Source organism: Coenobita brevimanus, chromosome 111 (assembly GCF_032717465.1).
Source record: "Coenobita brevimanus isolate Jiangsu-jjx chromosome 111, ASM3271746v2, whole genome shotgun sequence".
In the NCBI taxonomy this organism is placed as follows: domain Eukaryota; kingdom Metazoa; phylum Arthropoda; class Malacostraca; order Decapoda; family Coenobitidae; genus Coenobita; species Coenobita brevimanus.
The window spans coordinates 23,792,145-23,814,232 of record NC_137064.1 but is presented as its reverse complement, the minus strand read 5'-3'; the positions used below and the strand labels follow the sequence as shown (position 1 = coordinate 23,814,232).

Below are 22,088 nucleotides of genomic sequence, written 5' to 3'. Positions count from 1 at the left end.
TAACTGGTTTGTGTCTGTGTTTGTGTGTGTGGGAGGTATGGAGGGGAGGACTCTCTCAAAAACGGTACCCTCACTTTTTATATTCTACTGCTGAACTCAGAACTGTCTTCCTCAATATACCTTTCCCTCTGTCTGTTACCTCCACACTCGTCGAAATGAACGGATCCTTTTTTTTTTTTTTAGCTCTTGTTCAATTTTCTCCTACCTTTGATTCTTTTTACCTATTAAAATTAAAAGAAAAAAATCATCTTGATCGCGACGTAAACTGCTGTGGTCATATAACAGTAATTGTTCCACCAACGTAAAGTATCAGTTTTTTTTTTTCTTTTTTTATCGTTCACACAGTCAGATATATAAAGCCACATATTTTACACAGAACACTTATTTTACGTCAGTGTGTTTTTGGTAGATTTTAACTTTTTTCATGAACTGGAGTAAAGCATCCTCTATTGAGTCCATCTCTCTCTCTCTCTCTCTCTCTCTCTCTCTCTCTCTCTCTCCTGTTGGAGTTTGGAGAGAAGGACGACGAGCAATTTAAAAATCCTATTTCGATTAACACGCACCTGTGTGACATTTATCTTGTCAATATCGACATAGTTTGCATCGATAACACGTAAGACAATATTAAGACAGTATTTGCGGGATAAATCGCATAGGAAAAAGTGCTGTGAATACTGCCAAACCCACAGGAATGCTGCTCTGTAACTATTGTGGGCAGTTCCTCGACCATGACTCAGGGAAAACTGCAGCTCAAGGGTTCGGTATCAGGTCTTCTCAAACAGGTACCTCCCAGTCAGCCTCGAATTGCCTAGTCACCTCCAACTTACAACCCTCAACCAGGATGCAGTTCTGGAGTGTGATTCTCGACTACATTTACAATCTTTTTCATGTCGTTACTCATATTTCTCTCTCTCTCTCTCTCTCTCTCTCTCTCTCTCTCTAGTCTGTCCACTTTAACCTGGCCAAAAATACCACCCCTCTGTCTTGAATGCTGAAATGGAATAAGAGATTAGCACGGGCATTGTACTAATCACGAAGAAGTGCTATGGAAAGGATGTAAAGACAGAGCAATGTCTTACTCTGCCACTGATCTGTAACAAGAGATGAACGCTAGAGTATGGTGTCACGAAGAAGTGCAGTGGAATACATGTAGAGCCGTAGTATTGTCATTTATACCCTTGAACTGTAACGAGATTTAATTAGTATATAGTGCTTGTCATGAAGAATGCTGTGGAGAGGATGTAGAGCCATAGTTGTTGTTTTTTTCTGCCACTGAATTGTGACAAGAAAATAGTATTAGAATCAAAGAAGTGCTGTGGAAAGGAGGCAGAGTAGTAGTAGTAGTAGTACAAGTATTGTCTTATTCTGCCAGTGAGCTGTAACAGATTTGCACTGGTGTTGCTATGCACGAAGAAGTGCTGTGAAAATGATGAAGAGCAGTAGTATTGTCTTATTCCGCCAATGAACTACGGGAAGAAGCTGTAAAAGGATGAAACTCTCCGCCGAGCTAAACTGGGCGAAATTATGAGCAATATTTCTTTACGTTACCATGGTTTTATTAGAAATAAGAAAAAAAATTGGGCATCAACAAGAAACCACTTAAAAGAACGAGGTATTAAATCGAATGGGGTGTTTAGCGTCGGAATGATGGCTCTTTGTGGCGATAAAGCAATAAGCAGGGGGTATACCTAAATTATGAGAGACAAATTTGAAAAAACGTACGGCCAGAAGAAAAACTCGATGGCAAAACTGGTCGAGAAAATGTGGTTCCGGGAAAAAACAGAAGAAGAAAAAAAGGAGAAAATATTCATGCTGACTCATTCCCAAACCTGAAGTCAGCCTAAGCTTAACCCTCTAGCTTCTGTAATTTTATTTTTAGCTCTCCAAAATCGTTTGCCTTACAAAAATTAAAGGTGGAGGGCTGACAACTAGGGGCGCTCGACCGTGGTGCGTATCTCCCTAATTTGAGCTTTAGTCGGATTATTATGATTATTATTATTATTATTATTATTATTACTATTATTATTATTATCTTATCATTATTCCACAGCAATCCTGGGACACGAGGCCACTAAACCATCGTCCAAGCTACAGTGTGGGGGAAGCAAGAATGAAATACAGAAATAGTTGGACAAGTTGATTAGTTTTCCTTCTCTTGCTTAGTAACATCGCCTTCCCCACCGCCATTACGATGCAGAATATAGGGATTGTTAGTCGACAGTCATATTGAGCCTTCGCCGTTTCCTTCTTTCCTCTCCTTCCTCCTCTCCTCCTCCTCCTACTACTACTACTACTACTACTACCACTACTACTACTACTACTACTACTGTTGCTGCTGCTGCTGCTGCTAGCACTACTACTACTATTACTGCTACTGCTACTACTACTACTACCACGTTTACTTATTACTATTATTATTATTATTATTTTTATTATTATTATTAATCTCCTTTTTCTTTTTCGTCTTCTTTTTCTTCTTCTTCTTCTTCTTCTTAATTCTTCTTTCTCCTCCTCATCCTGCGTAGCCGCTCCACCTTCCCTTACCTCCATTACTTTATTGGTCTCCTACTCCGCTTTTTGCTCACCCTTCTGTCTCCTTATAGTCATTACCCATTTAAGATTGAGTTTTTAGTTTTACCCTCGTCCCTTTATCCCTACACTCCTGTCACGTATTTATATATTCTCTCTCTCTCTCTCTCTCTCTCTCTCTCTCTCTCTCTCTCTCTCTCTCTCTCGTGTTTCTGGGTCCATTGGCCGTAAAATTACTATGTACTTACAGCCATGCGCAAAAATTCCTCGACACTCCTCAGCCAATATTGTGTCCTGCCTTCCACATTTCCCATTCCTCCCCAGACTACAGACAGTAACTTTCCCTCTCAGACTATCAAGCTGTGTGGTTCTATTGCATTCGTTTAAAATTAATTCTTGTTACACTTTCTTTTGAAGCCACAGAATTGTCGGTAAACTTTTGTTCATACTGTACTTTGGCCCGTCTCCAAACGCCTTTCTCAAACGTTTGATTACAGAGTTTGTTTATAGTCGAATGTGTGGGTGTGGGTGTGAGGGTGTGGAAGAGCGTGGGTGTGGGGATGTGGAGGAATGTGGGTGAAGATATGGAGGAGTGGCTGTGAGAGTGTGGAGTAGTGGGGTGTGAAGATGTGGAGGTGTGTTGTGTGAGGGTGTGAAGTGTAGATGTGAGTGTGTAGGGGAGTGAAGGTGTGGAGGCGTGTGAGTGTGGGCGTCTTACAGGGTTCTTGCTGAAGGGTGTCACTTGGAAGAGGTAGCGGAAAAGCAGACTTGTTGAGGAATCACGTGCGGAGAATTATTATTATTTTTTTTTTTTTTTTTTTTTTGGGGGGGGAAGCTTGTAGGGACATGGGATTCTCGAATCTATAACTGGCTAGAACGCAGTATGTTCTGCTGCAAGCTACAGGAACAACTATAATTATATACCCTTGAAAATATTGCCATGTTTCGTTTTCTTTAACTACATATTTAAAACAGAAAACACCTTTTGGCAACACGAAAAGTAATATATATATATATATATATATATATATATATATATATATATATATATATATATATATATATATATATATATATATATATATATATATATATATACACACAGTAAGCAAGACATTATCGTTAAACAGTGGAAGTATTCAAGGCAAAACATAAGAATCAGATGAAAGTGAATGCAATATATCTACGTTATATGATGATACTACCGTGTCTTTGAGCGGTCCAGCATGAAAGTTTGTTCGAGATATTGATGCAACAGCTTTAAAATTTTTCAAGCACGATCTGATAATCTAATAGCCTATACTATAAGCCTGTGTGTGTGTGTGTGTGTGTGTGTGTGTGTGTGTGTGTGTGTGTGTGTGTGTGTGTGTGTGTGTGTGTGCAGCCGAAACTGGAAAAAGGACCTTGATGAAAGTTGGCAGGATGGTTGGAATAAAGTTACAGATAGGCCAGTTTCAATTTCATGTCGATTAACATTTTCTGAAGGGGTGTTTTGGCTCCTAATAATATATTTTGCACTAGCAGGGGTACCTGGCGTTTTCCGGGTAAAACCCTATAATTGTTCATACTGGCATTTCCTGAGACCTTGAATGGCCATTCCCCCTGTGGGAGAAGCCCCCGGGGTCCGCTGAACCTATATTCTTCCTTTGCCCCATTTCCCCAGAAGTATATTCACCATGGACTTATTCCTACCATGGACCTATTTTCCCACTACCCACCCACATACCAACCCTGCCCACCCACCCCACCCGTCCAACCCGCTGTAGCTAATAATGATACGGTTGTAGCAGTGAAAATCTCAGCAGTAATTGGCTATATCATGTTTCCATTATGTAGATTTGGTTATTTCTAGCTAGTTCCAATCGTGGCCATCAGGGGCGCTACATTAACAAATTCGTCGTAAAAAAAAAAAAAAGTTATACTTGGTAGTGCTGTTTAGAGAGTTCTATATGCATCCCCGCAGTTTCCATTGACGACGGACAGACAGACATACAAACGTTCCCTTTTGCGTGTACTGCACATAAAAATCCTAAAGTATCATATTTATACCATTTCTATTTCGATCTAATTTTCATCAGTAACGTACAAATGGACACCCAATTGCAAACGACAAAATAAATCTGTTAGGCTGAGGTATTACGAAAGCCACGAGTATATATAGTAATGCGGACCTCAGAGTCGTATGCTTAAACCAGAAATCGCGAGATGAGTTGCAGAAACTAAATTTTTGACGATGAAGTGTTTCACGACGATGATGGCATTTGTTTGGCCTTCCTGTGTGGCTGCTGACTGCATTATTATAGTATGGGATGCGGGCTGACTATATATAATAGACACAGGCGTTCTAATAATGACCGTCAAAAAATTGGGTCTTGCGCTTCACTTTGTCATTTAAAATTTGAACTTATGACCTTTAACATCAAGTGCCATTCATAAGCCTCTCGTAACCAGGATTTTTATTATTAGTTGGAGGAATACAAAACTCGGAAACACTTTGCGTTCTCCTTCCCTCGTCCTTCCCGTAGGAGTCAGAGTTACGAAAGGGAATCTATCGTGATAATGTCTGAATATCCCCAAACTCCCTCCCTCACACGCTGGTGATATGTGTGTCCTTCAAAGCTAATTTCTAACCTTGTGATAATACCTGACCTAGTTTTTTCCCTGCTGCTGATCTTGACTCCCTCCCTTTTATTAGTAGTGCAGCCTTAATCGGTGCATGGTTCTTCAAAGTCACCTGTGTGTGTTTGTGAGTGCGTCTTGCCCTGAGAGTCGTGTGTGTGTGTGTGTGTGTGTTTAGATATCGCAATACCTCTTCCTGAACGATGTATTCAGTACACTGCGCTTCAGTATTTTCTTGCGTGTTGTTGATACGAATTGTGCCAGTACGACAAGGACCTATCTAACATACGAGCACAAAACAACGAATAATACTGTACGTTAAGAAAGATATAGGTACTGCGAAGTCACCTGTGCCAACGAAAAAACTGTTGTCATTTCATAGTCAGCTCCTGCGGCTGTCATTGTTAAAGATTCACCCACTCTTTATAGATATGTCATGCTCTATATACCGTATTTGTTTAGTACGCAGCCTTGCCCTTGTTTGACCCAGCTTTACTGGGCTATGGCTCTTGCCTCTTTTATGCGGATTTTTTATTATCGTAGTGTTCTCACATTTGGTGGGATCAAGACAGTGTTTCTCTTAATACACCTGACATACTTTATTCTTGCTGATCCAAGACGACTTTATTTTAGCAAGGGAGAGACAAGAGTCCATGAAATACAGTACATTAGTCATTAACCCTTTCAGTATTTTTTTCACTAATTTCTTTCTTTTTTGTCCTTGCTAACGCTAGTCGATTTCATTCATTTATATACATATACATATATATATATATATATATATATATATATATATATATATATATATATATATATATATATATGTATGTATGTGAGATTGGTCTCGGGCAGAAGGGTATATGGTCTTCATTAGAGGGCAAGTGAACAAGATGCAAGGAGAGAGGGAGGGAGTGCGACGGTGGTGGTGGTGGTGAGGCAGGAGGGGAAGAGTTGGGTAATACCAGCAGGATGACAACACGGGCCGGGTAGCGAGGCCTTTATCTTATCTCTCCTCACATTCAACATCGGCCAAACATGCCTTGTGGAATTATGAACACTCCAATTACTGAATCCGCCCATAAAAACATGAACAGCAGAAATACTACCTTTCCCATTACAAGAGAATGAGACTTCGCTGCACACGTCCCATCTCCGTCCCAACCAAGGCATTCAACAGTAAACAAAAACATAAACACTCGCTGGCAACTTCAGACAGTTGTCATGACATAGCTTTGTTTACGTGATATGTCATTTGTGGCTGTGGCTTGGCTGGTAAGAGTTTGACATAGAATTTCTTCCTCTTTACGCTCTGTGTTGTTACGCTGCCACTATCTGTTTAGTGTAATCAAACAGTCATCATCAACACCCTGCCATACTATCTCGACTGTGAGGTAAGGACAGCATTTTGCTATAGTCCTGCAACTTTAACCTGGCCTAAACTTTCGTCCTTTGGTGTGAAGTTATTGAGAGTTTGACATGAATTTCTTCTTTTTAATACTCCCTATTGTTACGCAGCCACGATCTCTTGTGCAATCAAGTCAGTCGCTCATTCTCTTTGCTCTGCCATACCCTCCGGACTGTGAGGTAAGGACTACATTTTGCTTCAGTTTTAACTTTCGTCCTTTTGCAGCTTATTTCACGTAGGCCAGTGGATGAAAAAGGCTAAACGACAATTCCATCCCCTTTCCACAGCACTTCTTCGTTACCAGCATCATATTCTAAAGCTAATCTCTTGCTATAAGTCGGTATTCAACATGAAGCGACTGTAATTTTAGGCCAAGAAAGAGCACAAAGGTATAACACAAGCCTTGCTTAGTCTAGAAGAGGTTGTGATTTAGGGAGCCAGAATAGGTAGGGGAGCGCAGTGATAGTTCGGCCAGGAGGATGGTTCGGCCACTGGCCTTCCTGAATAATGTAGGGGACCTAGATCATTGAGATTTCACATGAAGTTGCGTGATCTTGCCGACAGATTGCACATGTGTTTTTGTTTTGGTTGGCCGGGAAACAACAACGTCAGGTTAAATTTTATGATTTTTCATGACCCCTATGTACTTTTTCGGTGATCCAACGTAAGCAGTAGCTCCATTAATACTTCAGGGTTGTTATCCATATATAGTGCAAATATCATTTACTGTCTATAGGCGACGTGAGAGTAGATAACACTCGAACAGCTTATGAACTCTGGGTTTCGGGGCGCCATGTGTACATCTTTATACATGGGGGATGATTCGGCCACTTGAAGTGAGGGATGGTTCGGCAGGGTTGCCAGGTGGCCGAACCATCTCTCATACTTATCTAATGATTTATTTTCTTTATTTAACGATTTTTTTCTATCTATCTATCTATATACCTAGGCTGCTTCCCCCAAGGAAAGGGAGGTAGCCGAGACAGGACAACACACTCCCCATTTTTTTTTTTTTTTTTTTTATGTGTCCGACTCTGGGCAAAGGCTTCAGGGCCTATATCTCGGGGGCAATAGCCTGTCCCAAGGCCCAGTAGTCCTCCTACACCTCCACATGTCACCACTTCGGCGCTAACACCCACCGTCCATATTGAATACATGCTAGGGCTGTCTCATACAGGACTGGTGTATTGGTATTAGCGGGGGTATTTTTACGACATGTCTGCGGGTCATCTGGTAGATCAGGGAAGTCTGCTTTTAATGAAATACAAATCCTTAACTGTTCCCTGCCCCAGCCGGGATTCGAACCTGGGTCCATCAGGACTGCAGGCCGCCTCTCTACCGATTCAACCACCGCCTCCCCAAACTCATTCATTCAAATACATTCATTCGCATCTAGCCCCAAAGGGGAGAACGGACTGATCCTCACCGCACCACACCGCACAAGGGTCAACTGCGCAATGCAATCAGTGATATCTGCAGCAGGGCCCGATAGCAGAGCTGGTTTACCCCTGCCACATCATAACAGACTCATCCCCTTACCTTTTTTCTATAAAATTACATATTCTCTCTCTCTCTCTCTCTCTCTCTCTCTCTCTCTCTCTCTCTCTACTTTCCCTCAGAAATTGATGAAGCTTCTGTTTCAAGAAACGCTATAATTGGAGTATTACCTGAACCAGTTTCACAAAGCACTAAGCGAAGGCTAAGGTATTACAACTTTGGATTTTTGTTTCACTGGATTTAAAATGCGTTAAGAGTAAACAGCATGTAAGAGAAGTAGCTTTCATTTGACTCGGATATTTTCTTTCACAAAATTAGTTTTATGTTATCTGAGATAGGCAAGAGTAGAGCCATTTAATTTCATTATAAGGAGATTGTTCCTTGTTTCATTAAAAGAAGATTGTTTTGGTAAAAATAAATCCAATAAATCATGTCAGCACAGATGAAAATTTGATTCTTAATTTTCCTACTGTATTTAATTCTTTAATTGAGCCCCAGAGGCAAGTGGCCAAATCATCCCACATGGTGGCCGAACCATCCAACGCCAGTGGCCGAATCATCCACACCAAGAGGGATGGTTCGGCCATTTTGGAGACCTTAAGAATTTGGATTACTGCCAAGAAATGACGTAAGTTTAAGAACTGACAATAGCACACAAAAGAGCCAAAAGATGTGGCTTCCTCTTGGAATAAGCAGATTTTAAGAATTTCTTAAACTTTATTTATTATGATTTTTTTTCGAAAAAGTGGCCGAATCATCACCGCCCTCCCCTAAAGGGTGAGGTATTTCAGTATCGTATTCAAAGTGGTATTGAAGATGTCTCAATACTTCGTCTTTAGCGATTTATACTGGACATTGCACCTCGGTAACCTTTTTTTGTGTGTTATTAATTCTATTCAATTTCTGAGGCGATGCAAAGACCCTACAAAATAAGTCGCTGAGGAATAGGTGTCACCATGCCATTTATGTTAGTTAGTAGACGGTCCTTAAGGCTTTTTTTTTTTTTTTTATGTGTCCGACTCTGGGCATAGGCTTCACAGCCTGCTTTCAAGGCCCAGTAGCCCTCCTACGTACCGCATACCTCTACATGTCACCACTTCGGCGCTAACACCCACCGTCCATATTGAATACATGCTAGGGCTGTCTCATACAGGACTGGTGTATTGGTAGTAGCGGGGGTATTTTCACGACACGTCGGCGGGTCTTCTGGTAGATCAGTAGCCTGATTTTTATGAAATTCAAACCCTCAAACTGTTCCCTGCCCCAGCGGGATTTGAACCCGGGTCCGTTAGGACTACAGGCTACCTCTCTACCTGGCGTACTATACTCGATTTGCCCTAAAATGGTCTAAATTTGGACCTATTAAGTACCTCTTTAAATTCGATGTGCGACTCAAGGGCCCGTATTCTCATCATTTAAGAAAGCTCCCTAACAGCTTTTCCTAAACAATTTATTTTACTTATTACATCATACTCTCTTTCTTCATGCTATAGAAATCATTGTAATACCGCCATACTCTGCGTAGATGATGTGCAAAAGGATATTAACCACTCATATCCAAAAATAAATCGTGATGGAAGAGGTGTTAAGGAGCTTTCTTAACATACGAGAATACGGGCCAGTGTATTGTCATTGTTTTAGTTTTTTTTTTCCTCTCTTTTTCTCTTTTCCTGTTTCTTTTCCATTGTTTTACTCTCTTCACCTTAACTTGGCCCAGATTTTCGTCCTTTTGCAGCCTCTTCACGCCGTTCAATGACAGATAAAGCTCCATATTCTCACCCGGTAAGGAGACTCCTTAACATCTTTTCCTTAGCGAGTTGTTTGCATATTACACATGCCATCCTCTTGTGTGTTATTTAAATCATTCTAATAACACCATACTCTGCATAAATAACGGACTAAAGGATAATAACCAGTCATACCCACAAATACATTGCTAAGGAAAAGGTGTTAGCGAGCTTCCTTGCCCAACAATAATGCAGACCAAAAACTATGCATCGGCTTTACATCCTATTCATGGCACTTCTTTGTGACTAGAGCAGCATATTCTAGTGTTGATCTATTGCTAAAACTGAGCATTCAAGATGGAGAGAAGGCAATTTTAGGCCAAGTTAAAGTAAAAGAAGAATAGCCATATATCTTTGCTTTGAATTAGCGTCATGTGGTCTGTGATGCAGTTCTTCTTAAAAATAGATAAATAAGTGAAATTGTTAGACCCTTTGCAGAAAATAAATAAATAAATTTGTTAGATTCATTGCAAAATATAATAAATATATAAATAAATATAAAAACTTCTTAGGTTCATTGTAAAAATAATAAAGAAATAAATTGTTAAATCCATTGCAAAACAATGAAAAATTTTAAATCCATTGTAAACACGTCCACAGTTACACCGAATCCGTATCTGAACCTCTTCAATCCAAGGACGCATTTCTTATCTTCCTTCCTGCTATCGCCACTCTGTTTTATACAGCTTAAGGTGGAATTTGGACGAGAGGGAGGTTAGAAACAGCGTTTATTAACCCCTTGACTACGAGAGAAGAATTCTGAGTTGAAGAAAATCGTCTGGAGAAGGGCTAAACTAAACTAAAAAAAAAAAAAAAAAGCAAAATATCGGTCGGTTTGAAGAGCTTAACATCAGTCTCCATAAACCCTCCTGAACGATAAAAAAAAAATTTTATTCGTTTTCTTTTTCTATTTTTTCGGCTACTGACAGGGAGATGAATGCAGGATCGTTTAGTAAGCTTAAGAGAGAGAGAGAGAGAGAGAGAGAGAGAGATGCACCTCTTGGCAGAGCCTTATGTAGTATTCAAGTCTACATCTGTTATTCACACACACACACACACACACACACACACACACACACACACACACACATATATATATATATATATATATATATATATATATATATATATATATATATATATATTGCTTCCATGGCCGTGAGCCATCTGAGTGTGCCTTGCGCATTACGGAGGTTATTCTCTCGGGCATGGAAGCATACATTCCTTTCTCATATCCTTTGACTAACGCAAGAAAGCCTTGGTTTAATCACGCTTGTTCTGATGCTGTCCGCAACAAGGAGGCCTACAAAAGGTACCGGAGCCAACCCACCCCTGAATCACATCATCTTTACGTTTCTGCCCGGAATCGTGCTAAGTCTGTTCTTCGCTCTACTAAAAATAATTTCATCCATACTAAATGCTCTCAACTCTCCAACTCGAATTCTTCCCGCTTCTTCTGGCACCTTGCCAAAAAACTTTCTAACAAATTTACCTCATCATCCTTCCCTCCTCTTTTCTACTCTGATGGTTCTGTAGCTATTTCTTCTACTGATAAAGCAGATCTCTTCGCACAGACTTTCTCCTCCAATTCCACCTTAGACGATTCCGGTGCTGTTCCTCCATCACTTCCCCCCTCTGACTTCCTCTGGCTGACATTAAAATTTCTTCAGTTGATGTATTTTCTGCCATCACTGGCCTCAGTACTAACAAGGCATATGGGCCTGATGGGGTCCCTCCTGTTGTTCTCAAGAACTGTGCATCTGTGCTTACACCCTGCTTAGGCAAACTCTTTCGCCTTTGTCTGTCAACTTGTACCTTTCCTTCTTGCTGGAAGTTTGCTCTCATTCAGCCAGTCCCAAAGAAGGGTGACCACTCCCAACCCTCCAACTATCGTCCAATTGCTTTAACGTCCTGTATTTCAAAAGTTTTCGAGTCAGTTCTTAATAGAAATATTTTAAGGCATCTTTCCTATCACAACCTTCTTTCCGATCGTCAGTATGGGTTCCGTCAGGGACGCTCCACTGGCGATCTTCTCACCTACCTTTCAGACTCCTGGTCATCCTCCTTTCGGGACTTTGGCGAAAGCTTTGCCATTGCACTTGACATCTCAAAGGCTTTCGATCGAGTCTGGCATAAATCTTTAATTTCCAAACTGCCCTCCTACGGTTTCTATCCTTCTATCTGTGCCTTCATCGCTAGCTTCCTTTCTGGTCGTGCTCTAGCCGCTGTTGTAGACGGCCATCGTTCTTCTCCTAGATCTATCAACAGTGGTGTTCCTCAGGGCTCTTTCCTGTCACCAACTCACTTCCTTTTATTCATCAATGATCTTCTAAGCTGTACATCTAACCCTATCCACTCATACGCTGATGACTCCACCCTTCACCTTTCCATTCAGTTCCCGCAACACCCATCTCAACAGTTACTTCAACAAACAAGGGATGAGGCTATGGCACACCTGGTGTCTGACTTGGCTCGTATCTCTGACTGGGGTAAAAATAATATGGTTGTCTTTAATGCATCTAAGACTCAGTTCTTACACCTATCAACCCGACAAAATCTTCCACAGGTATACCCACTAATGTTTAATAATATTCAGCCTAATCCTGCATCATCGTTGAACATGCTTGGGGTTTCATTTACTCGGGACTTATCTTGGAAAGATCATATTACATCTCTTGTAAAATCTGCTTCCAAGAGGTTGGGTGTGCTAAGCCGACTCCACTCTTTCTTTACCCCTGCACAACTGTTGACTCTACAGTATACAGGGGTTTTATCCGCCCCTGTGTGGAGTACAACTCTCATGTGTGGGGAGGCTCCCCACATGCAGCTCTTCTCAATAGGGTGGAGTCAAAGGCTTTTCGTCTCATTAACTCTCCTCCTCTTACTGACTCCCTTCAACCTCTGTCTCTTCGCCGCACTGTTGCATCTTTATCTCTTTTCTATCGCTACTTTAGTGGTCACTGCTCCTCTGAACTGTCTGCTTGCATTCCTCCACCTCTACGACGGGCGCGTAGCACCCGTCTGGCAGCAAACTCTCATCCCTTTTCTGTCCAACTCTCTAATGCAAGAGTTAACTGTTACTCCCAGTCTTTCATTTATGCAACAGGTCAGCTCTGGAACTGTCTCCCTCTGTCTGTATTTCCTGCTGCCTATGATCTCCAGTCTTTCAAACTCAGTGTGTCCAGGCATCTCAAAATGATCGGATCTTGAATTTGGCTCTCTATTGTATTTTGTTTTTCTCTTGGAGGGAACTGTTACTGCAGGCTCATGGCCTTTGGTTCCTTCTTCCTCGCATAAAAATATATATATATATATATATATATATATATATATAATGTGCTTTTAGCGGGCATAATAGGCATCGCATCTCCTCTTTGTAATCCACCTAATAGATTTCCTCTTTTTACTTTAAACATATTGCTTTGCCCTTTTTAGTTTACTCCTTTTGCTTTGCTCTTTTTACTTTACTCTTTGTGCTTTACTCTTTTTACTTTACTCATTTTACCTTGCAATGTTAGCTTAACTCTTTTACTTTACCCTTTACTGTTTTCCTTTACTATTTTACTTTACTTTTTTTATTTAACTCTTTTAACTTTCCTCTTGTGCATTACTTTTTATTTTTATTTTTTTTTTACCTTACTCTCTTTGTTTTACTCTTTTATCCTTACTCTGTTACTTCATTTGTTTTCTTTACCTTTTATTTTACTCTTTATTTTACTTTCTGCTTTACTCATTTTACTTTACTCATGTATTTTATTAGTTTTTGCTTTACTCGTTTTACGTTACCCTTTTTAATTTACTCTTTTTATTTTTTTTGCTTTACTCCTTTTATATAACTCCTTTTGTTTTACTTTTTTTTTTTTTTACTTTATCCTCTTCACTTTACTCTTTTTACTTTAACTTGGCCTAGATTTTCAGTCTTTTGCAGCTTATTTTGTTAGCTCAGTGGCAGCAAAGGACAATGCCGTGGCTCTACATCCTTTCCATAGCACTTCTTCGTGACTAGCACCATAGTAAAGTGTTGATTTATTACTGCAACTCGGTATTCAAGATGACAAAATGGCAGTTTTAGGCCAAGTTGGAGAAAAAAAAAAGTTATGCATTTTAATAAGTAGAGAGTTTTCATCCATAAAATACGAATAAATAAATAAAGATAAAGTATGAGAAAATAAGTAGCCTAAAAATAAACGTTGCGAAATTTCCGAATCATAGAAGAACAGAACGTGTTTATACTAGATAAACAAAGGGATATGACTCATAATGTTTCTCTCTCTCTCTCTCTCTCTCTCTCTCTGTAACTAATTCAGTCAAGCTCCAAAATAATCACTGTCCTGTAGCAACAAAGATTTTTTTTTTTTTCACTGCAGGGAGGACTAGGAAGGGATAATTTAGACCTTTCCAAGTTTCAGTTATTATTATTATTATTATTATTATTATTATAATTATAATTATTATTATTATTGTTGTTGTTATAATTGTTTATTCACCATAGGACCGTCACACCATCAAGACTGCATGGGTTGGCGAGTCAGAGAGTCAGCAAGAGTCAGCAGGGGTCAGCAAGTGTCAAGAGGAGTCAGCACGAGTCAGCAAGAGTCAAGAAAAGTCAGCAGGAGTCAGAGAGAGGCAAGAAGAGTCAGCAGAAGTCAGCAAGAGTAAAGAAGAGTCAGGAGGGGTCGGCATAAGGCAAGAAGAGTCAGTCCGCAGGAGTCAAGAAGAGTCAACAAAAGTCAGCAGGAGTCAGCAAGTCAAGAAGAGTCAACAAAAGTCAGCAGGAGTCAGCAAGTCAAGAAGAGTCAGCAGAAGCAAAAGTCAGCAGTATATACCAATCTCCGCAAGAAGACTCAACAGTATTTTGGTGGGCTTAGAGGTCCTTTAACGTCTCTCCCTTAGCTCTTTATTATTCTCATTTCACCTAGAGATTCGCATAAATATATCTTTTCATTATCCTCAGTGGTTGCATAAGAATTATACACCAGAATATTATCGTAATGCATCCAATAATACGCGACTTTTATCACTTATTACGTCTTAGTATTTTTGCTCTTTTGTTGCGTATCTGTATTGCAGTATCAACATAGCATACAGAAAGTCATAGTGAGACTTTTTCGTGTTGTCTAGCATGTTGCACCATATTCTTTCATATATGTTGCTTTACCTATAACGATATCAATATAACTTGCAAAAATATCATTGACAGGAATATCAACGTACTGTACTGCAATTTTAGCGGTCAATTTTGTACTCTGTTACACCTTAGTACTCTTTCTAACGTTACATGTACCAGTTTTAATCTCAATATAGCTTGCATATGTATCACAGACGAGAATATAAACGCATCAGGAATGATCTGTTAAGGGAGAGTCGGTAGGGAGTCTCCTTCGCCCACCACAACACTACCGTCCCCCCTCTCTCCTCCACCATGATGATTGAAGGTGAGTGCTATGGTGCCCCCAAGTCTTTAAGAAGTTTTGGCATCTTTCCCATATTTCTTAGCAATATCCTAGAGACTTGTGTGCTCTTGAGTGCAAGTTAGCGACATCTGCAAATATATACATATAAATGTGTGTTTGTGTGTGTATCTCTCTCTCTCTCTCTCTCTCTCTCTCTCTCTCTCTCTCTATTTATAGAGGTGGGGCACTCACCATCCACACACTTAATGTAGTGCTGCTCTCGGATGTCAGCCCTTTCCTCTCCTCCCTCCTTTCCTTCCCTCCTCTTCTGCCTTTCTTTACTTCATTCTTTCCTCGTCCTTCTGCCCACAGGTGACTTTACACTTCCTCTTTTGTATTTCTTTCCTTCATTCTTTCCCATTCCTTCTGCCTATGGTGACTCTACACTGAGTGACAAGCCGAATTGTTTCCTGTACACCAGGAAACCGTTAATGCTGGGTGGTAACCATATAACCAGGTCACGGCGCCTGGTGGTTTAGTGGTTAATAGCGGCCCTCCAATCGGATTAAGCCGGTGAAGGTTTATATCCAAGGGGTGGTTGGGGTTATTGCTCACGTAATGTCACTCAGGGATGAGTGAGGCTGGTCACTCTCATCTTAAATGTCAGGACAAATTTGCCTAGCCCCGGGCTCCCACGCTCCTCATGGGCCGACGTACGATTGGATGATATAGGCTGTATATATATATATATATATATATATATATATATTATATAATATATATATATATATATATATATATATATATATATATATATATATATATATATATATATATATATATATATATATAGTGGAAGACTTTATTAACGAAGGGACCAATGAAATATATATATATATATATATATATATATATATATATATATATATATATATATATATATATATAACAGAACATAGGAAGGAAGAACAAATGAATTAAAAAAAACTAACCCATTCAGCAGATTACTTGTGTCCTCTGTTTGTAAAATATCTGTAACAGTTAGATTTGAACAGCTGTAGGTTGAAGTTTGGAGGGAAACAACTCTGAGGAAGCGAGTTCCAGAGAGATGCAGTTCGGGGAATGAAAGAATTCTGATAGGCAGAAGTTTTGCAATATGGCTGAGTGACATTCCAGTCATGAGCGATACCAGATGCCCATGTAGCACGATGGAAGGCATGGAAAGGTGGCACAATAGACCCAACTTCATCTGAGCATTTGCTATAAAAATATCTTTAAAATAATGCAGGGGATGCAACATGCCTTCTTACTTGTAGGGGAGGTAGTTTAATAGTAATAGCAGAGTTATTAATAATTCTAACAGCTTTGTTCTGAATTTTGTCTAATTGTTTTAATGCAACCTCTCCACATCCATTCCACAAGGGTGAGCAATATTCAAGCTGAGAGCGCACATGACTGTTATAAATTATAGCTAACTGCTAGTCAGTGAAGAAGTTACGGACTCTGTACAGTAATCCAAGTTTCTTTGAGGCGGTTTTAGCAAGTGATCTGACATGAGAGGTCCAGCTGAGGGCACTGTTAAGTGAGACGCCAAGAATTTCAGTACTTTTGGAGATGGGAATATTTGTAGCACAAGGTAATATACGAATCTGGCAATATCTATTAGTAAATTGTATATATTTAGTTTTACTAGCATTAATTGAGAGAAGGTTGTTTTGTCCCCATTCACTCATCGTAGATAAGCCCTGATTTATGGAGGTGGCTGTACTGAGTTGCGAGTTAGAGATATCAGACTTTGTGAATGACCTATGAAGCGTTGAGTCATCTGCATATGAATGGATGGGATTGTGGGTGACAGATAAAAGATCATTAATATGAACCAGGAGTAGGGTTGGAGCCAGAACTGATCCCTGCGGTACGCCGGCGTTAATTGAGTGGAAATTGGAATATACATCATGTACTTTTACTCTATATTTTTCTGTTGCTGAGATATGAGGAAATCAAAGGAACAAAAGACTTTCATCCATAGCAAGAGAGTTTGGACAACAGGGAACGGTGCCATACTCTGTTGAAAGCTTTAGCAATATCAAGGGCTACTGTATGAGTTTCTCCATGTAGGTCGATTGATTGATGGATGGTATGAGTCAGGAGATTGAGTGTCAGTGGTGGACCTTTCTTGGTGAAAACCGTATTGTCTATCACTGATTAAGTTGTTGGATCCAAGATGCTTAACAATGTACTTATTAATTAAAGTTTCAAATACCAAGAGAAGATGTGACAGCAATTGGTCTGTAGTCAGAGGGGTCAGAGGAATTTCCTTTCTTTGGAATTGGGTGGCTTCTTTCCATGAATTAGGGAATGATGAAGTACGTATGCTTTGTCTGAATAATTTAGCAAAACCAAAGGCAAGTTCTAGGGAACACTTTTTCAAAACAATTGGCGGAATTCCATCTGGGCCTGGAGCTTTGTTGGTAGGTAAATTGTCTAGGATGGATTTCATGTATCTTGTCTGTATTTTAAGTGGAACAATTTCGGGCGAGTCAAGTTCTAGTACTGGGACGTTCTGGCTGTCATCCTCGATGGTAGAATTTCTGGCAAATGTACTGGCAAAAATATCTGCTTTCCCACTCGGGTCATTTGTAATGTTGCCATCTGGAGATTTTAGTGGGGGAATGGATGATGACTTGTTAAAGTTATTGAAAGAATTGAGAGTTGTCCAGAATATTCTATTGTCATTAGGGATATTAAGTAGTTTTGATGCTTGATTTTGAAGAAAGTTTGATTTAGCGAGATTTATTACAGCTTTTGCATGGTTTCTATCAATTTTAAAATGAGAGAGTGATTCAGATTTTTTTTAATTTTAAGTAAGAGTTATATGCTAATGACTTTTAGGCTGTTGCTCTAGCACAGTTGCTATCGAACCATTTTGGAGAGTTCGATCTTTTAGTGAACTGTTGACTTGGTATGAATAAATCCATACCAGCTAGTATTAAGTCGCAAATGTGGGACTGGGTAGAACTGGCATCACTAGAGAAGAAAAACTGCCATCTGTTTAGTTCGATAAGTCTCTCATTAGCTAAATAAAATCATCTGGGAATAGGAGGAATATAGTGCAGATGTCCTTGGGTTAAAAGCATTATTTACAGTATTATTCTTGCTGCCTCCACTCGACTTTAAGATGGATCTTACCGAAGGAGTTGAGGAGTCCATATCGCTGTACTTAGAAAATCACTGTGTTTATTGACCAGTATTAAATCTAAATTATTTACCATCTATTCCATGCTGTATCGCAGATTTATTTTTACGGATAAAAACTGGAAGTAAGGGGGAGAATCACTCCTCCTTGTCCTCTCAGTTAGTTGCACAGTAGTACTGTTTGGAGGAGTAGTAGTAACCGCGACCCAAGGGTTATCTGAACCTGATACTCATGGGCTACAGTCTAAAGCTACCATTCTTTCGCAGTCCACCGTCCTCCTGTCGGGGGAGGGGGGGGGAGGGAACTAAGGGACTTTTGTATAATTGGGCAGCTCTATCGTCCTGTCATAACGGTGCCACCACATGAAGGCGTCCCCCACCAGTACCGTCCTTGCTTTTAAAACAAACAGACGGTAATTTTCATCTAGCAACCACATTTTTTTCTTTTTTTCCATTCTATGTCTTTCTTTCGTTCTTTATTTATATTATACCTTTCTTCTGTTAAAGCCAAGATTTAAACCTACAGTAATTGTCGACTAGTCACCAAGATTTTTGTCATTTATATTATTTATTTATTTATTTATTTATTTATTTATGGAAGGAACAGGACATGGGAGCATTGCACTCCCTGTCCTTGTTCTTCTCGGTAAAGCAAACCTTAGTTACAACACGATAATTATCTTAAGTTTGTTTGTGAATGTCAGCCCAGAATTACAACTCACCCACCCCCTTTCCAGAGCCCCCCTGGCCCCTGGCGGTGACAGTCCAGCTTACCAGGAATCAGGACAAGGACGATTCAGTGGACCAGGTACCGTATGTATAAAATTTCTTAACCCTATGACTCTTTGTGTGTGTGTGTGTGTGTGTGTGTGTGTGTGTGTCTATTTCTTAGGGGCAGTGGCCTATCCCAAGGCCCAGTAGTCCTCCTACATCTCCACGTGTCACCACTTCGAAATCTAGGGCTCTTTTCATAAACTTTCTTAACCTTTTGATTCCTACGATCTCATAACCGAACAGAATTGTCACTGGCCGTATTTATAAGGATCCGAAGCTTAAGTTGTGTGTAAAATTGCTTTAGTTACGCTCAGTCACATCAGATTAGAAAATTAGAAAACAAACTATCAGTGATAATAATAAACTGTATTAGAGCCTTGTTCATCATGCATATATATATATATATATATATATATATATATATATATATATATATATATATATATATATATATATATATATATATATATGTATGTATGTACTTTGTAGCTATGAAAAAATGTAATAATTTTCAGATGATAAACAAGTAATTTATATCAGTTTCATTTAATCTGTTTCAGTTTAATGTAACTTTATTTAAGCTATTTTTTCCTTTACCGCATATACAAGTCGCTAGACTGGCGTCGTCTCTTCAGCACTAACCATAACTCAGTTTTTGCAACATTAGTGACTTCGCCCCTTCAGTACTAATCGCATCATATGTTATTTATGCAATATGTGTCAATATTTAAACAAAACCTAGATACAAGAAAACAGTACGGTGTAGTATGCAAAAGAAATCACTGAGGAAGAGAAGATATAGAAAGCGTGTTTAGCCTAGTGAGAATATTGCTCACTACATCACAGACTCTTTTATGGCTGCTTCCCTCTCCCAGGTGCGCCATGTGGCTTATGGTGTGGTGGGCCCCATTATTGTTACCATCGGTCTGCTTGGCAACCTGCTTACCATGGTCGTCCTCTCACGTCCGCAGTTCAGAGGTGGGTTTTAGATCAGTATATCTATAGTTTTTTGTTTGTTTTCACTCCTTCAACCCGATGATCGTATTTTAATTTCATTCATGCTACATTATTTAACATGGGATTGATTTTTTGCACATGAAAAGTTGTGTGCAGCTTTTATGAATCTTGAGCAACAGGTGGACGATAATCTAGATCTAGTTAAACACCATAATGAAAATGTACTACGAAATCTGCTCTCTCTCTCTCTCTCTCTCTCTCTCTCTCTCTCTCTCTCTCTCTCTCTCTCTCTCTCTCTCTCTCTCTCTCTCTCTCTCTCTCTCTCTCTCTCACACACACACACACACACACACACACACACACACACAAATCAGTATACAAGACGAAGAGATGGCAATTTTAGGCCAAGATTGAGTAAAAAGGGGAATAGTGACTTATGACCCCATGCTCAATAATTCTTTCAAGTCCTTGTGTGATTCCCCAGGAGTGACCTACACCTACTTCCTACTGCTGGCCGTGAGCGACTTCCTCTCACTAGCCTTCAGCATCTCCGTCCTGAACCATCTGCTGACGGAGGCCACACTCAGCCACGCCACCGCCTTGTGGTACTCCTACTTCGAACTCCTCTTTGTCAACATCCCCATGAGCATGTCCGTCTTTATCGTCATATGCATTACCATTGACAGATTCCTATCAGTATGTCGACCTATAGACTTCAAACTCTTCCACACAGCTCGCTACGCCAGGATGGGGTTGTCTGCCTCTCTTTTGGTTGCCGTTCTGACCTGGATCCCAACTTGTTTCCTGAAGGTTCCAGAGATTTACAGTGAATGTGATACGTCGTCGTTTGAGGCACCGGACAATAGAACCTGGTGGGTGGCGTGCATACAGCGACGCACAGGGACCAGCCCGTACTACATCGCCTACTCCTGGATACGGCAGACCATCGTTATCTTTCTGCCTATCGTAATTCTCGTAGCGCTGAACTCTCTCACGGTCAGGGAATTTATACGCCTCCGCAAGATCAAGACAGAAATGAGAGGACGCCAGACAGTCCAACCACAGCCTTCTGAAGATTCCCTCCGCCAAACCCACCACAACAACCACCTCATTGTGTTGCTTATGGCGGTTATGATTTCCTTCTTTGTCACATTGGTGCCTGCGGGAATATCAAATGCTGTATACACCAAGATATACACAACTAAGCTAGAATTTGAGATCTTCATGGCTGTTGCAAATGACCTTGAACTTCTTAATCACTCCTTAAATTTTTACCTGTATATGATGTGCAGTAAGCCCATACGGGAAGCTATAAGAGACTTCTCCTCTAGACAGTACGCTAAAATGGCAGCCTCTCTCGACCACCTGAAAACTGCTGTGGCTCAGAAAACCTTTGTCAAAGCTCACAAAGATATGTTGCCCTCCGAGATGACAGTAAGCACGACGGGTATCGTTACCCGCCGCGCAGAAACTGAGAAAAATGACTCTATCAGGACAGACAAAACGAAAACTTTGTCGGGGGTGACAATAACTAGCGACTTAGTATCCGATAAAACATCCACTGCAGATCCGTCACAGGATAATAAAGGTTTTTCACCCGAGCCTAACGATGCTGTTTGAGACTCCAAAGGAGATCTCTTAACGCCTCTTCCTCGGCGATTTATTTTGCGTATTACACTTGTTTTTTATCCTCCTGTACATTACTGAAGCAAACTGTCGATGCTAGAAATATAAAAGTGACAAAAGAGAGCATCACGGTAGAGTTTAAGTGAATCTCTTAACACCTCGCCTCAGCGATTTATTTATATATCACGTTTTTTTTATTTTCCTCTTGAATACTGGCGATACTGGAAATATAAAAGTGACATGAAAGAAAGCATAACATTGTACGACGTATAATAAATCGCTGAGAAAATGGTGCTGCGAAGTCTT

General features: G+C 40.1%; 1 protein-coding gene across 1 annotated transcript; it reads left to right on the top strand.

The window, feature by feature from the left end:
- The first annotated feature begins 728 nt into the window (after positions 1-728).
- On the top strand, positions 729-21,776 carry LOC145417845 (putative G-protein coupled receptor B0563.6). The gene is made up of 6 exons (XM_080286465.1): positions 729-782; positions 14,330-14,648; positions 19,163-19,233; positions 19,324-19,386; positions 20,075-20,177; positions 20,641-21,776. Exons 1-6 carry the CDS (start codon positions 729-731, stop codon positions 21,774-21,776), a joined length of 1,746 nt encoding a protein of 581 aa, XP_080142591.1.
- The last annotated feature ends 312 nt before the right edge of the window (positions 21,777-22,088 follow it).